The sequence below is a fragment of the Spermophilus citellus genome, assembly GCF_964194105.1.
Source record: "Spermophilus citellus genome assembly, chromosome: 18".
NCBI classification, from domain to species: Eukaryota; Metazoa; Chordata; class Mammalia; order Rodentia; family Sciuridae; genus Spermophilus; species Spermophilus citellus.
In genome coordinates, this window is record NC_138200.1 from 10,682,352 (window position 1) to 10,697,310 (window position 14,959).

The window sequence follows — 14,959 nt, forward strand, 5'->3', positions numbered from 1 at the left end:
CTGTCATTCTCCCCTAGAACCCATTCACTACTCAATCTGGACAGACACATGAAGATCTAATCCATCCCACTCCACCCCGTTACTGGGGATTGAACCCAGGGGTACCCACCCTACCAGTAAGTTAAGTCCCTAGCCAATTTTATGTATTTAACTAGTTAGTTATATTTTGAGACAGTCTCAAAATATAAATAAATAAAATTTCCCAGGCTGACCTCGAAGTTATGATCGTCCCGCTTCAGTCTCGTGTGTTGCTGGGACTACAGATCTGTGCTCACCTGAAGATCCAAGTAATGAATTGAATCGATTCTCTCGGCTCTCTTCCTTCCTTGTTTTGTTGATAGTCTTCTAGGATCCACAGTAATACCTCTGACACCGACTCGCCCAGAAATCCGCCTTTGCCTCTCCGTGCGCATGTGCATTATTCCGATTGGCTCCTCCCGGTGGAGTGATGGGCAGGTTCAGCCAATGGTGGAGTGACGAAGGTGGAGCGGCTCCTCCAGGACACCCACGTCCCCGCCCCTTCTGAATATTCATAAGGAAGGCGGGTCTGCGCCTGGGCACGCCGCGGCCGCCGCCATGAAGTGAGAGCGGAGTGGGGGCTAGCGGTTCGGGATCCAGAGCGGGGGGATACATGGGAGGAACAATTGATGGAAGGAAGATGGGGGTCCGGTGGGCGCGCCTCAGGACCCGGCAGGGCGAGGGGAGACTGGAGGAGTGGGGTGGGAGTCGCTGCGGGGACCGGCGGGGCGGTAAGGAGACCGTAGCGAGGAGACGCCGAGGGGGACGAGGGTCTCCTGGGAAACTTGGGGATGTCGGACCTCACGGCGGGGGAATGTGGAGGCTGGAGAGGGGCTGAGGGGACGGGACTGACCCCTTAGCCCCCGCCGCCAGGCTCAACGTGGACGGGCTGCTGGTCTACTTCCCCTACGACTACATCTACCCGGAGCAGTTCTCCTACATGCTGGAGCTCAAACGCACGCTGGACGCCAAGGTGGGTGGGTCCGGCCCGCGCTGCCCACTTGACAGGTAGGGCTGCCTTGTGGGGATCTAAGGCCGAGGTTGCAGGTCGTTGGGTTTTAAAAATCCAGGGCCCTCTGGGCGTGGTGGATCACGCCTGTAATCCCAGCGACTCGGGAGGCTGAGGCAGGAGGATCAAAAGATCCAGGCCAGCCTGGGCAATTTAGCGAGACCCCGTCTCAAAATAAAAAATAGTAAAAGAGCTGGGGATGTAACTTGGTGGAAGAGCGCCCCGGAGTTAAGTCCCCGATACTAGAAAAAAAAAAAGTCAGTCCGAGGACCTCAAGAATCCAGAACTCTAAAATCTCCTGTTATCTAAAACAATAATGGTTTGATCAGTGACAGGACTCTTGTCTAGAATGCATAAGACCTGGGTCCAAACACTCAATACCAGGGAAAAAGAAAATCAAGAAGCTAAATCAATAACGGTTAATAATGGAGCAGCTAACATTGATTGAAGGCTGAGTTTTCCAGTGCTTACCAATATATAGACTTCAGAGTGGGTGCTAACAGTTTTGAATGCTGGATCCACAGGCTCTCAGCCATGCACCCTTGGGCGAATCATTTAACCTCTTGCCATGGTTTCCACCTCTGTAAAATGAAGAGAGCACTTTCCTAGCATGGGTGGGGTCCTGGGTCCCAGCCTCCCGTGCAGGGCTTGTGTGTGCACACAGTACTTATTTCTCCTGGTGTTGTGAGGGTTATGCAACTTAATACACAAAAGGCAGCAATTCCCAAGTGGGAATGATTTTGACCCCCAGAGGACATTTGGCAATGTCTGGGTGTGTTCCTGGTTGTCATCCCAGGAGGAAAGGAGCTATTAGACATCCTGCTGCACACACAACAGCTTCCCCATAACCAAATATTTTTTTGGCTCCAAATAGCAAAGATATGTGGAAACAGCACTAAGCACAAAGTAAGTCTGTGGAAGGTTTGTAAGCTAGAAGAAAAAGGGTTCACTGTATTTTAGATGCTGTTCCAAATTTCTCACTGATCCTCATTGTCATGCTGAGAAGGGCACATTAATAGGCCTGTTTTAGAGGTGAGAATACTGTGGCCCAGAGAGGTAAAGATGCTTATGGGGGCTGGGGATGTGGCTCAAGCAGTAGCATGCTCACCTGGCATGCGTGTGGCGCGGGTTCGATCCTCAGCACCACATACAAACAAAGATGTTGTGTCCGCTAAAAAATAAATGTTAAAAAAAAAAGATGCTTATCGAAGACCACTCAACAAGGAGGTGACAGAAATGAGGTGCAAACTCACTGCCCCTGGGGCGCAGACCTTAATTGCTATGTTGTCCTGCCTTCTCAGTTGGTGGCATTTGAGGGAGGGTCCCCAGAGTTTGAATTTCAGATTCTGAGAGCCTGTGTCTGTCTTCCTGCCCCCACACACAGGGTCATGGAGTCCTGGAGATGCCCTCAGGCACTGGCAAGACAGTGTCCCTGCTGGCGCTGATTATGGCCTACCAGCGGGTAAGTGAGCCCCTGAGCCTGGGAGGAGGGAGGGTGCTGGGCCAGGACTGAGCAAACTCGTCCTTGGCAGGCATATCCACTGGAGGTGACGAAACTCATCTACTGCTCAAGGACAGTGCCAGAGATTGAGAAGGTAGGCTGGGGTGGACCCCATGATGGCTGCACTCTCTAGCCTTACGGGGTTGGGATGCTGAAGAGGAGGCTGGGACCTGGCAGGGCAGGGGCTGGAGCTTCCAGTGAAGCTGAGCCCCTCCCCTCCCCCATCTGAGCAGGTGATTGAGGAGCTTCGCAAGTTGCTCAATTTTTACGAAAAGCAGGAAGATGAGAAGCTGCCATTTTTGGGGCTGGCTCTGAGCTCCCGCAAGAACCTGTGCATTCATCCTGAGGTGATTATCCACTCCCTCCTCTTGCCCTAAGTCCCAGGGTCGATGGACCTCTTCTCTCCAACCATGAGTCCTAGGTCCCAAGATGAGAGCTCTCAGGAAGTATGAGAATTTCTCAGGAAGTATGAGAATTTCTCAGGAAGGGGCCATGAACAGAATTTCTTTCTTGCAAATTCTGATTCCTCATTCATGGCCCAGGTGAGTGGACTCCTCCAGCTCCTGGAGTCTAGAGACCTGACTTTCTGACTCTGAAATTTACTAGCTGTATATATATTTTTTCTTTCTATTTTTTTTTTTTTTATGGTGCTGGGGATTGAAACCAGGGCCTTGTGCATGCCAGGCAAGCACTCTACCAACTGAGTTATATCCCCAGCCCTTAACTGTATATTTTTATATAGGTGACTTTGGCAACCTGGGTCTCAATCTTCCCTTCTATAAAATGGGGCTAATTAAGTATCTGTCTCATAAAAGTTGATGAGATTGGGTGAGATGGTGCAGTTGAAACCTGTAGCGTGTACAAAGACTTAAAAGAATATATATCATTGGGGCTGGGGATGTGGCTCAAGCGGTAGCGCGCTTGCCTGGCATGCGTGCGGCCCGGGTTCGATCCTCAGCACCACATACAAAGATGTTGTGTCCACTGAAAACTAAAATAAATAAATTAAAAAAAAAAAAAAGAATATATATCATGATGAAGGCACAGTGGGGCACGCCTATAATCCCAGCATCTGGGGAGGCTGAGGCAGGAGGATTTTGAGTTCAAAGCCAGCCTCAGCAAAAGCAAGGCACTAAGCAACTCAGTGAGACCCTGTCTCTAAATAAAATACAGAATAGGGCTGGGGATGTGGCTCAGTGGTTCAGTGCTCCTGTGTTCAATCCACGGTATCAAAAAAAAAAAAAAAAAAAACTTTGAGTGCCAATGACATCACAGGTGAAACATTCTCTGCCTAACTTTGTATGATTGGTGAAACTCAAAGTGCAGACATGCTGAAAGGACTATATAAAACAGCCTGTGTATGGTAATGAACCACAACTGAATTACACATTTATTTATTTATTTATTTATTTTAAAGAGAGAGTGAGAGAGGAGAGAGAGAGAAGAGAATTTTTAATATTTATTTTTTAGTTCTCAGCGGACACAACATCTTTTTTTTTTTTTTAAGAGAGAGTGAGAGAGGAGAGAGAGAGAGAAGAGAATTTTTAATATTTATTTTTTGGTTCTCGGCGGACACAACATCTTTGTTGGTATGTGGTGCTGAGGATTGAACCCGGGCCGCACGCATGCCAGGCGAGCGCGCTACCGCTTGAGCCACATCCCCAGCCCTGAATTACACATTTAAACTTTGAGTTCTATCCCCAGATATTTCATTATGTATATGCAAATATTCCAAAAGTCCAAACAGCATCTGCAGTCCAAAACACTTCTGGTCCCAAGCATTTCAGACAGGGGCAGTCACGGGGGGTACTCGGGAGTGTGACGGTGCTTGCAGTCTGTACCCTGCAGTAAGTTAGGTATGTTAACCAATAATAAAGCAGGTTGAGGTTCAAATTGTCCAAAAGTCCAGGTGAGCCTGTTTCAGGACTGAGATGTCCCCTGTGCCCCTAGGTGACACCGCTGCGCTTTGGGAAAGACGTTGATGGGAAATGCCACAGCCTCACGGCCTCCTACGTGCGGGCACAATACCAGCAGGACGCCAGCTTGCCCCACTGCCGCTTCTATGAGGTGCCTGGGGGCCGCTGAGTGGGGCTGGGAGGGCCAGGATGCTCAGGGCAGCCGGCCTTGCTGACCCCTGCCTTCCTCTCCTCACCCCAGGAATTCGACGCCCATGGGCGCCAAGCGCCCCTCCCTGCTGGCATCTACAACCTGGATGACCTGAAGGCCTTGGGGCGGCGCCAGGGCTGGTGCCCTTACTTCCTCGCCCGCTACTCAGTGAGCCTGTGGGGGTGGGCAGAGTGTGGGTGTGAGGGTTGTGGGCTGCCTGTCCCTTGTCTGTCTGCTTGTGTGCGTGTGTGTCTGTTGGCCAGCACCTGTGTCTGTTGGTGTCTCTCCCTGTGCCTCTGAGCCTTGCCTGTGCGAGCCTATGTCTTTGGGGCCTGCGCATCTGTCTCTGTCTCCTTGTGTCCTCGGCTTCCGCCTGTGAGGCAGGAATGTGACAGCGGAGGGCACCAGGAAGGCTAGAGCACCCTGTCCTCTTCCCCAGATCCTGCACGCCAACGTGGTGGTTTATAGCTACCACTACCTCCTGGACCCCAAGATAGCAGACCTGGTGTCCAAGGAGCTGGCCCGCAAGGCCGTGGTGGTCTTTGACGAGGCCCACAACATTGGTAAGGAGGGAGACGGGGTACAAAGGTGGTGGCAGCCCGCCAGACCTCCACCCTGCTGGCCACAGCCCAGCCCTCGCCCCTTCTTCTCTAGACAACGTCTGTATCGACTCCATGAGTGTCAACCTCACTCGCCGGACCCTGGACAGGTGCCAGGGCAACCTGGAGACCCTGCAGAAGACGGTGCTCAGGTGCCAGGAGGGAGCAGCTGGGAGGCCTGGTGCCTGCCGGGCCACCTACCACCAGCCCCGAGGGACAGGGTGCAGTTCTAGTCCCCTACCCGTGTCCCTGCAGGATCAAGGAGACAGACGAACAGCGCCTGCGCGATGAGTACCGCCGCCTGGTGGAGGGGCTGCGGGAGGCCAGTGCTGCCCGGGAGACCGACGCCCACCTGGCCAACCCTGTGCTGCCTGATGAGGTGTTGAAGGGTGAGCCGTGCTCTGCCCCGCCGCCCGCCCGCCCGCCCGCCTCATGCCACCGACCCTCCTCTCCCCTCCTCTCTCGCAGAGGCGGTGCCTGGCTCCATCCGCACGGCTGAGCACTTCCTTGGCTTCCTGCGGCGGCTGCTGGAGTTCGTCAAGTGGCGGCTGCGTGTGCAGCACGTGGTCCAGGAGAGCCCGCCCGCCTTCCTGAGCAGCCTGGCGCAGCGCGTGTGCATCCAGCGCAAGCCCCTCAGGTGAGGCCCGCGTGGGGAGCTGGTGCCTGCAGGCGCTGGGGCGGATCCCAGCCTCGTGCCGCCAGGCCTTGTCCACACCTGCTCCGTGGGGCACCACATTGCCTATGTCAGGAACTGCTGGCTGTCCAGCTGGGCAAGGATGGAGTGGCCCTGGGTGGCTGTGTTGGGCGGGCCTGGCAGGCAGCGCAGCGGGACCTGGGAATTGCCTGAAGACAGTTTCCCAGAGGCGCTGTTTGTGGAGGGGGTGGGAGGGAGCAGTATTGATGCTTTTTTCCTTTGGGTGCTCTTGGTGCTGGGAGGGACCCAGGGCCTGCAGCGTGTAGGCGGGTGCTCTCCCATGAGCTGCAGCCCGGCCTGGAGCCAGGCTGTGATGGAGGCCGAGACCAGAATCCCGAGGCCCAGCAGGACTGGAGCTCTGGGAAACCTCTCTGGGCCCCCAGATGCATGTCTCCTTTGCCGGGAGTCACTGTGCAACACTGCCTTCACCCCCAAGCTGGGGGCTGGGGCCTCCCAGAGGTGCATTCGGGGATCATTTAGTGGGGTTCAGACCCCTGGGGCATGGACCTAGCAGATAATGGACTCAGGAATAGGAGGAGGGGGCCAGAACTTTTCCCTTGCTGATCTGGGTTTGCAAATTGTTGGTTTCTCTGAACCTCGTCATCTTTGTAACGTGGGTGGGTGTCAAGGTGGGTGTCGTCTTTACTTCACAGATTCTGTGCTGCTTAAAGGAGAGGGCAGCAAAGCCCACAGCTGGCCTCGTAGCTATGGTCAGCTAAGTTTTCCGTGTTCCTTACCTCAGCTACATCCCCTGAGTGATGTCCCCACACTGCAGATGAGGACATGGGCCTTGGGGAGAGAATGCCATTACCCAGGCTTAGCACTGCATGTGCTAAGTTGTAACTTTGAAACCAGCTCTGTAGGACTTCAGAGGCTTGGCTACTCTGTCCCCAAGGGAGTGGGGCAGCTCTTGGTGTGGCTTTGTGCCTCTCCCCCAGGTAGGGGACTTGTGAGGGTGGAAGAGGGGCTCCGCCACTCAACACATGTTCCCCAAGTGCTTCAGTGTTACCGGGTGCGGAAGTGAGTGAGGTGGCCTACACCACCCTCATGGGGCTGTGACCCAGTGGAAGAGACAGACATATCCCCGACATGGTGATCCCCTCAGGTGTGGATGACAGAGCCTAAGGGCACCTGAGCCAGCCTGGGGTCAAAGGCAGGCTTGCAGCATGTTTAAAGTCTGACCGCCACCAGGCTCCAGTCAGGCACTCCTGCTCTGGACCTGTCCCTCTGGGGCGAGCACTGCAGGCCTACCTGTGTGTGACTGGCTAGGTGGCCCTGTGTGTCTGTGTGGTTGACACAGTCTACGTGAGGCTGTGTGTGGTTGTGTTACTCTGAGTATGGGGGACTGTGACAGTGTCACCAAGGTTCCTGAGAGATAGGAGAAACTGATGTGTGTGCGTGTGCGCTTGAGACCTGTGGTCATGTGGGATTAATGATGTGACTGCGGGGTTCTGGGTGTGGCTGTGGGTCTTGTTTTGAGGAGACCCTGCCAGTGAAGCCATGAGCGTGTGTGACAAGTGGCCATGTTCTGTCTGCTATCACGAAGTGGAGGCTCAGCATAATGTGCCAGTGTTCGAGGTGAGGACACAGAAGTTTCTGGAACAGATCTAGTTCCTGGCCTCATGAAACACCCAGTTGCCAGGAGGGACACATGCGGCCACAAGCTCTGACAGCAGAAAAGGGGCCTCTGAGCCTGTCCTTCCCTCTGCCCCTGGCCCCGCCCTCCACAGGTTCTGTGCTGAGCGCCTGCGGTCCCTCCTGCACACCTTGGAGATCGCTGACCTGGCTGACTTCTCCCCGCTCACTCTACTTGCTAACTTCGCCACCCTGGTCAGCACCTACGCCAAGGGTAAGCTCCCCTCTTCTTGCATCTGCTGAGTCCCTGGCAGCTGGCATCGGGGTCCTAGACAAGCCTCCAGTGTTGTTGGCAGGGGTTTGGACACAGGCCTTGAAGGCTTGGGCTTGGGAGGCTGGGCTCTATTTTGACAGTCCCTGGGAGCTGAGCAGGCCTCCCTCTGGCTACAGAGTGGGGAAGGATGGGGTGGGCAGCGGAAAGAGGTGACCCCTGAGGGCATGGCAAGAGCTGGTCACTGTAACGGAGGGCAGTGGCGAGCCATGGCAAGTTCTGAGCAAGGGAGGTGCCAGGTCAGATTAGTGCTTTAAAAAAATTCTGGCAGGGACTGGAGGCAGTCGTTGGGGTAGACATCAGGTACCTGAGCAGGAGAGGAGGGGGCGGGACTGTGAGGCAGAGAAAGGTAGGTTTGGAGAGAGATGGGAAGGAGAGGCCGAGATGGGGAGCGTGTTAGTGGTGTGAGGACACTCGGGCCTCTGGCCTGTGGGAGAGGGGGATGTTCTGAAGGCTTCAGCCAGGTTCCCTCTGCTCCTTAGCTGACCAAGGGCTCAGCCTGATCCCTGGGGATTATAGGAAACTAGGTCAGACCTGCCGCCCTGCGCTGGGCCTCAGCAGGAGCAGAGTCTCTGCCCTCCCACCAGGGCTGTTGCCATGAGCACTGGATGCTTCCCCCAGTCCCTCCTCCCGCCGTTTCCCCATCTACCGAGGCTCACATCACTGACCTGGAACATGCTTCTCCCATCTCCAGTCTCAGCCCAGCAGCTGTGCCCCCTCCGTCCCTCCCTCAGCCTAAGGCTGGACCGTGCCACCTGCCTGATCTGCCCTGGCCCAGCCCTCTCCACTCTGAATCATTGCTCTCTGGGAGCTCTCTCTCCCCCCTGGACCAGGAGCCCTTGTGGGCAGGGCTGAGGCTGTCTGGTCACTACTGTGTCCTCAGCACAGGGCCAGGCACAGAGGACTTGATTTCTTTTTTAAATAAGTGAAACAACATGCAAGTCATTCATTCATTGATTTGCTTAACAAAAGCCTGGCCACGCACTGTGGAAGCAGGAACCAAAAAAGGCCTCACCCCTGCCCTGCTGGGAGTGATATTCTGGAGGAGAAACCAGTAGCAAAAACAAAGACGGCCTAGTCCAGGAGGCCTGGTTAGGAAGGATGGGCCGTGTTGCTGTGTCCCTGTGGCCGGCAGGGGCAGCCCCTGGAGGAGCTGCTTTCTGCAGTTCGGGGCCGGAACCCAGGGCCTCGCAGATGTTAGACAGTGCTCCACCAAGCGCGCCACCCAGCCTGGGAGCTGACTTTTGAATAAGGGCTCCAGTGGCCACCTGGGCTGCCTGGGGCGCTTTTCCAGGAGGCAGTGGGAAGGGCGAGCTGGTGAGGGAGGAGGGGAGGGCGGCGTGCTGGGTCCCACGGTGATTCTGGATCCCAGGGGTAAGCAGGGAACATGGTGGCCTGGGAGGGAGGAGATGGCGGCTGGCCAGGATTGTGGAGGTGGTCAGTCACAGGGGCATTTGGGAGGCAGAGCGGTGGGCTTGCCAGTGCCCCGGATGGCAGGGCTGTGGCAGCTGCCTGTGCATGGGTGCTGAGCGGGCCTCCCAGGACAGCTCGAGGATGTCGTAGCTCAGTGCTCTCGGGAACTGCTCGGAGGTCGCCCCAAAGAGCAGGCAGGCTGGGGTGTTCGGGCTCAGGTGCCTGCGTTTGGGGCTTGGGCCACTGGTGTTCAGTCCTATTTGCCCCTGGGACAGGGACTGGACGCAAGCAAGTTCCTGTGCAGGAACGGGACGGGTGACCTCCGTGAGGGTCTCACCGGCCTTTGCCTGTCCCTCCAGGCTTCACCATCATCATTGAGCCTTTTGATGACAGGACCCCCACCATCGCCAACCCCGTCCTGCACTTCAGGTGGGACCCTGGGCCTGAGCTGGCATGACAGACAGAGGGCAGGCCCGCCCTCCCCGCCTGGCCTCACTGTCCGGGTCTGCTCCCCACAGCTGCATGGACGCCTCCCTGGCCATCAAACCTGTGTTTGAGCGCTTCCAATCTGTCATCATCACCTCCGGGGTGAGGACCCTTCCCTGGCCCCTCCAGTCCTCCACCATGGGGTTCCCGGTCCTTCCTTGGTCCTGATGACATCCCTCTTGCTATCCCTCCTTCAGACACTGTCCCCACTGGACATCTACCCCAAGATCCTGGACTTCCATCCTGTCACCATGGCAACCTTCACAATGACACTGGCCCGGGTCTGTCTGTGCCCTATGGTGAGTGTAGAGGATGGGGTTAGGGGCTGCCTTCCTCCCGCGGCCTGTCTGCCCCTCCTTAGGCAGGAGAGCTGTCCGCTGGGGTGCCCAGGTGGGCTCCACCTGCTCCTATGTGTCAGGCTCGCAAAGCCTGTTTTCTCCTCTGCACTTCTTGTTTTTTTGGTACCAGGGATTAAACCCAGGCACTTAACCACTGGACCCCCCTTGCCCTTTTTATTTTCGATTTGGAGACAGGATCTCACTGACTTGCTTAGGGCCTCACTAAGTTGGAGGCTGGCTTTGAACTTTTGATCCTCCTGCCTCAGCCTCCCAAGCCACTGGGATTACAGGCCTGTGCCACTGTGCCCGGCTCTGATCTGTGAAGTGGGAATGCCTCCTCCCTGGTCTCCCAGGGCCACTGACAGGATTCAGAGAGTGTAAAACACGAATGTAGCCCGCATCTCGCTCATGTGGCTTTGCCCAGTTCTTGCCCAGCTGTGACCTGGGTAGGTGAGCCTTCTCTCTGGGTCAATCTCTGTGGTAAATGGCCTCAGGTCACAGGCTCTGAAGCCCAGAGTCCGGATGTATTTTGGAATTTAGAATTTTCCAGGCTTTAGAAGGTTTTTTCCTTTTGGGGGGCTGGGATGGAACCTAGGGCCTCGGGCCTCTAGGCAAGCACTCTGCCACTGAGCTGCAGCCCCGCCCTGCAAAAGCTTTTGAAGAGTCACATGAAGGGGGTGAGTTGGCTTCTGAGTGGACTCGGGTCAGTGCAGTTTTTGCCGAATAGTTTTTTGGCTTTTGGGATTGCCCTTCAGGGACTGGGGCCCCATAGTGACCACCAGCTGCATGGTGGCATTGTGAGGACGGCCAGCGGTGGCACTGGTGGCGAGCAGTGTTTTGGAACCAACTAGCCCAGCAGTGCGGTGGGCTGGACATGGCTGGAGGCATGGACAGGCTCAGGTCGGTTCTTTTTCTACTGTGTGACCATGGGCAGGTGACTCACCTTCCCTGAGCTCAGGTCATCTGTAACAGGTAGCATTGCAGTGTCAATAACAGGTAGCTAATGGTTCACCTAGTGACGCTGGATCTATTAAAAGCTTTGAATGGCAGCAACAGGGGGTGAGCATATGTGACAGTGGCGGCTGCTTCCTTTATTCTGACCTTTGCTTGCTCCAGATCATCGGCAGGGGTAATGACCAGGTGGCCATCAGCTCCAAATTTGAGACCCGGGAAGATATTGGTATGCTGCCTGCGGGCCGGTTTCTATGGGTTCCCGTGGGATCCTAGTGGGCTGTGCAGGGGCTCCTAAAGCTGCTCACCCGGAAGTGACGCAGCCACTTTGCCCTCATCGGCTGTGTCAAGTCACAAGGCCACGCCTGCTTCAGGGGGCTGGCTCTGGAGGAGGGGTTGGGTGTGTGAGCAGCCCTCAGACAGCCTCGGGGCTGCCGAGAACCCCAAGTTCAGGATGGGGGGGGAGGGGGCTCTGCACCAGGAGGGGGCCCAACCTCTGACCCTACAGCCGTGATCCGGAACTATGGAAACCTCCTGCTGGAGATGTCTGCCGTGGTCCCTGATGGCATCGTGGCCTTCTTCACCAGCTACCAGTACATGGAGAGCACTGTGGCCTCCTGGTACGAGCAGGTATGCCCAGCCACCCTGCCACCCCGTCTGGGAAGGCCCCTCTTCTCACTCTTGGTGCTGCCTGGGCGTCCTTCCTCTGTTTTCAGTGACAGGTGGCCTAAAACACGGGAATGTGCATAAAATAAACCCCACATGCCTCAACCCGTGGCAGCCTCTGGGCTCCTGGTGCCCTGGCTGCTCTTTTCGGGCTTACCCCTGTGACTGTCCCTCCAGCACATAGTGCTCGCTGTGGACATGGGAAACAAGTATGGCTCTTGCTGGGTGAAGGTTCTGGAATTAGGGCTGGACCAGGATTCCAGGCAAAGCCTCTGGAGAACCTGCAGACCCTCTGGGAAGTGTGAGGATGGGCTTGGGGCACGGTGGCTGGGGTTCAGCATGGCGGCCATGGCAGGAGGTGGTGGGAGGGGCATATCCTGCCTGTCTCTGAGCGCCCCTGGCCAGCTCTCAGGGCCCAGAACACTTCTTTGAGGTGAGATGAGTGGACTCACTAGTCCAGGCTTCAGGGAGCCCTGGGGCTGGGGCTGGGGCTGGGGCAGGAGCCTTGTCCCTTAGCCACGGCCAGACTCTTTGCACACAGTAGGAAAGATGGCTAGAGCCACTTGTGTGCTATTAAGAAACCTTGCTTAGCCAAGGCCATGAAAACGGGCTCCCATTTCCTCCTGTATGCTCTGCGGCTTTAGCTTCCACACCTGTGTCTGAGGCAGCCTGCATCGGCTGTGTGGGGTGAAGGTCAGGTTCATTTCCCATTTGGAACCCATTTGCTTCCATATGATTCGTTGAAAAGAGCTGTCCCCTCTGAACTGCACAGGTGACCATGGGGTTGGTCTCCGTCTCTGGCTGTGTCTGTCCCTGCGTCCACTACAGTGTGGGGTGTGCACTTGGGGAAGCCTCCGCTGGCCCCGGGTGGATTAGTCAGCCCCTGCACCCCGTGGCTGGGTACTGTGTCCTGATTGGCCACCATGGGCCATGTGCCTACCCCACTGGGCTGACCACGGTGAAGTTGGATAGTTCTGTCCCTTCCTTCCTGTGTCCCAGACAGGCAGGTTGAGGCCCAGAGACATGGTCCTTTACACAGGAGTCTGAGGCAGGGCTGGGTTTCACCAGGTACGGCCATGCCCTGACCCATGGCCAGCCCCAGCCGTGACCTCCTGCTGTCCCCTCTCAGGGCATCCTTGAGAACATCCAGAGGAACAAGCTGCTCTTCATTGAGACCCAGGATGGGGCCGAGACCAGTGTTGCCCTGGAGAAGTATCAGGAGGTGGGTGTGGGATGGGGAGGCTGAGGCAGCGCTGGGTGGGCTCAGGTAGTGGCTCTGAGGGTGACTCAGCTTGCCCCACCCTCCCAGGCCTGCGAGAATGGCCGAGGGGCCATCCTGCTCTCAGTGGCCCGTGGCAAAGTGTCTGAGGGAATTGACTTCGGTGAGTGGCCTGCTTTCCCCTGCCTAGCGCTAGAGCACGTCCTCCACACCCGTCTGCTCCCCCGGGGGACCAGCCACCCACAGCCTGGGCCTGGCGAGGGCCTCAGCCCCCAGCACCCTGTAGCTCCCTCGTGACCTCTCACCCCTGCCCACAGTGCACCACTTCGGGCGGGCAGTCATCATGTTTGGTGTCCCCTATGTCTACACCCAGAGCCGCATTCTGAAGGTGAGCCACGTGAGGGGGGACACACGTGGTTTGTGGGGTAGCTGGAGGAGGGCACAGGCACTTGGGAAGGGATGGCTCCCCATCCCTCTCCTCCTCACCCCCTGGCCCCAGGCACGGCTGGAATACCTGCGGGACCAGTTCCAGATCCGCGAGAACGACTTCCTCACCTTTGACGCCATGCGCCACGCGGCCCAGTGCGTGGGCCGGGCCATCCGGGGCAAGACGGACTACGGCCTCATGGTCTTCGCCGACAAAGTACGGGCTCGGGAGCCTCTGCACCCCACCCTGGCTTCTGAGCCCCGCTGTTTCCCCATTCGCCATCCAGATGGGCAGGGTATGGTGGCAGGGGCAGTGGTGGCCAGGCTTTCCAGCCTGGGCCTGACACCCGTCCCCACCCTCCCACGCAAAGCGATTCGCCAGGGCGGACAAGCGGGGGAAGCTGCCGCGCTGGATCCAGGAGCACCTCACCGACGCCAACCTCAACCTGACCGTTGATGAGGGCGTCCAGGTCGCCAAGTACTTCCTGAGGCAGATGGCGCAGCCTTTCCACCGGGTGAGCCCTGGGCCCTGTTCCCTCCCGGCTGTGCTCCCCCAGCCTGTCGCCTCGTTGCGGGCACATGCCAGGCCCTGGTCGAGCTGTGTGACTGCTTCCCTGTGCAGCTGCCTGGGGAGGGCAGATGAGGCCCAGTGCCCTGTCTTCTGGATTTCGTGGACAGCTCCCAGTTCAAAATTCTGTCCCTTAGCCCTCCTGTCCCCACTGCCTCTGGAGTCCTGGTCCCCTGCAGTGGCGCCGTAGCAGCTTCCTCAGGCCCTGGCCAACTTCCCTCTCTGACCCCTGCAGGAGGATCAGCTGGGGCTGTCCCTGCTCAGCCTGGAGCAGCTGGAGTCGGAGGAGACGCTGCGGAGGATCGAGCAGATCGCCCAGCAGATGTGAGCGGGGCAGGCTCGTCAGAGCAGTGTGAGGTGACGCCCTCGTCTTGCCTGGCCCTGTCCCAGCAGCACAGAGGACCCCTTCAGGTGGACATTCCAAATCTATAGCCTTTAATTACGGGGGAGAAGGCAGCACTGATGTCCAACCCACTGGCCCCCCGCCCCCAGGCAGGGGAGCCGAGGACACGGGTGGCCACCCCCCATTCTGGAGAAGCTGCAGCTGCATGGTCCCATCCGCGTTAGCGGGGGCTCATGTCCTGGATACTGGCGCTGAGGGTCCGAGGGAGCTCACTTAAGGGCCGACTGCGGAGCTGGGGACAGGCACAGGGAGCGGTGGGTGACGGGCAAGCAGATCTCTGCTCCAGTTGTCACTGCGCCTGTCCCCCTGCCTCTGCCCCAGGACCCTCCCTTCTGTCCTGGGCTCTGCTCCACCCCCACCTGTCAGCCCCTGCCTCGGTGGCTCTGCTTCATCTTTGACAGGTGTCCCTCTCACCTGAGCCCCCGGAGCTCTGACATTCTCTGTATTCAGCACGTTTAGGGACATGGCTCTCTTCATCCTGCAGAGAATGGGTCAGAGAAGGACAGGTGAATGTCCAGGCCCCTCTAGGAAGGTCCTCTCCAGGACTAGGTTAGATCTGTGTCACAGGGCAGATGGGAGCCATGGAAAGCTCTTGAGCAGGACTGGGGAAGGGTGCTGCAGGTGCCACCACCATCAGGGCTTGGCCACCGCGAGCC

The 14,959-nt window shown here is 57.3% G+C and overlaps 1 protein-coding gene across 1 annotated transcript; it reads left to right on the forward strand.

Moving 5' to 3' along the window:
* The first annotated feature begins 546 nt into the window (after window positions 1–546).
* Window positions 547–14,958, forward strand: ERCC2 (ERCC excision repair 2, TFIIH core complex helicase subunit). Its single transcript, XM_081274917.1, has 23 exons — window positions 547–581; window positions 892–991; window positions 2,412–2,489; window positions 2,560–2,622; window positions 2,762–2,875; window positions 4,479–4,595; window positions 4,686–4,802; window positions 5,074–5,197; window positions 5,289–5,385; window positions 5,489–5,622; window positions 5,702–5,870; window positions 7,658–7,776; window positions 9,606–9,675; window positions 9,765–9,834; window positions 9,930–10,031; window positions 11,187–11,250; window positions 11,530–11,651; window positions 12,817–12,909; window positions 12,997–13,069; window positions 13,224–13,294; window positions 13,406–13,549; window positions 13,704–13,847; window positions 14,136–14,958. The coding sequence occupies exons 1-23, from the start codon at window positions 577–579 to the stop codon at window positions 14,226–14,228; spliced, it is 2,283 nt and encodes a 760-aa protein (XP_081131043.1). The 5' UTR covers window positions 547–576; the 3' UTR covers window positions 14,229–14,958.
* Window position 14,959: the final 1 nt, after the last annotated feature.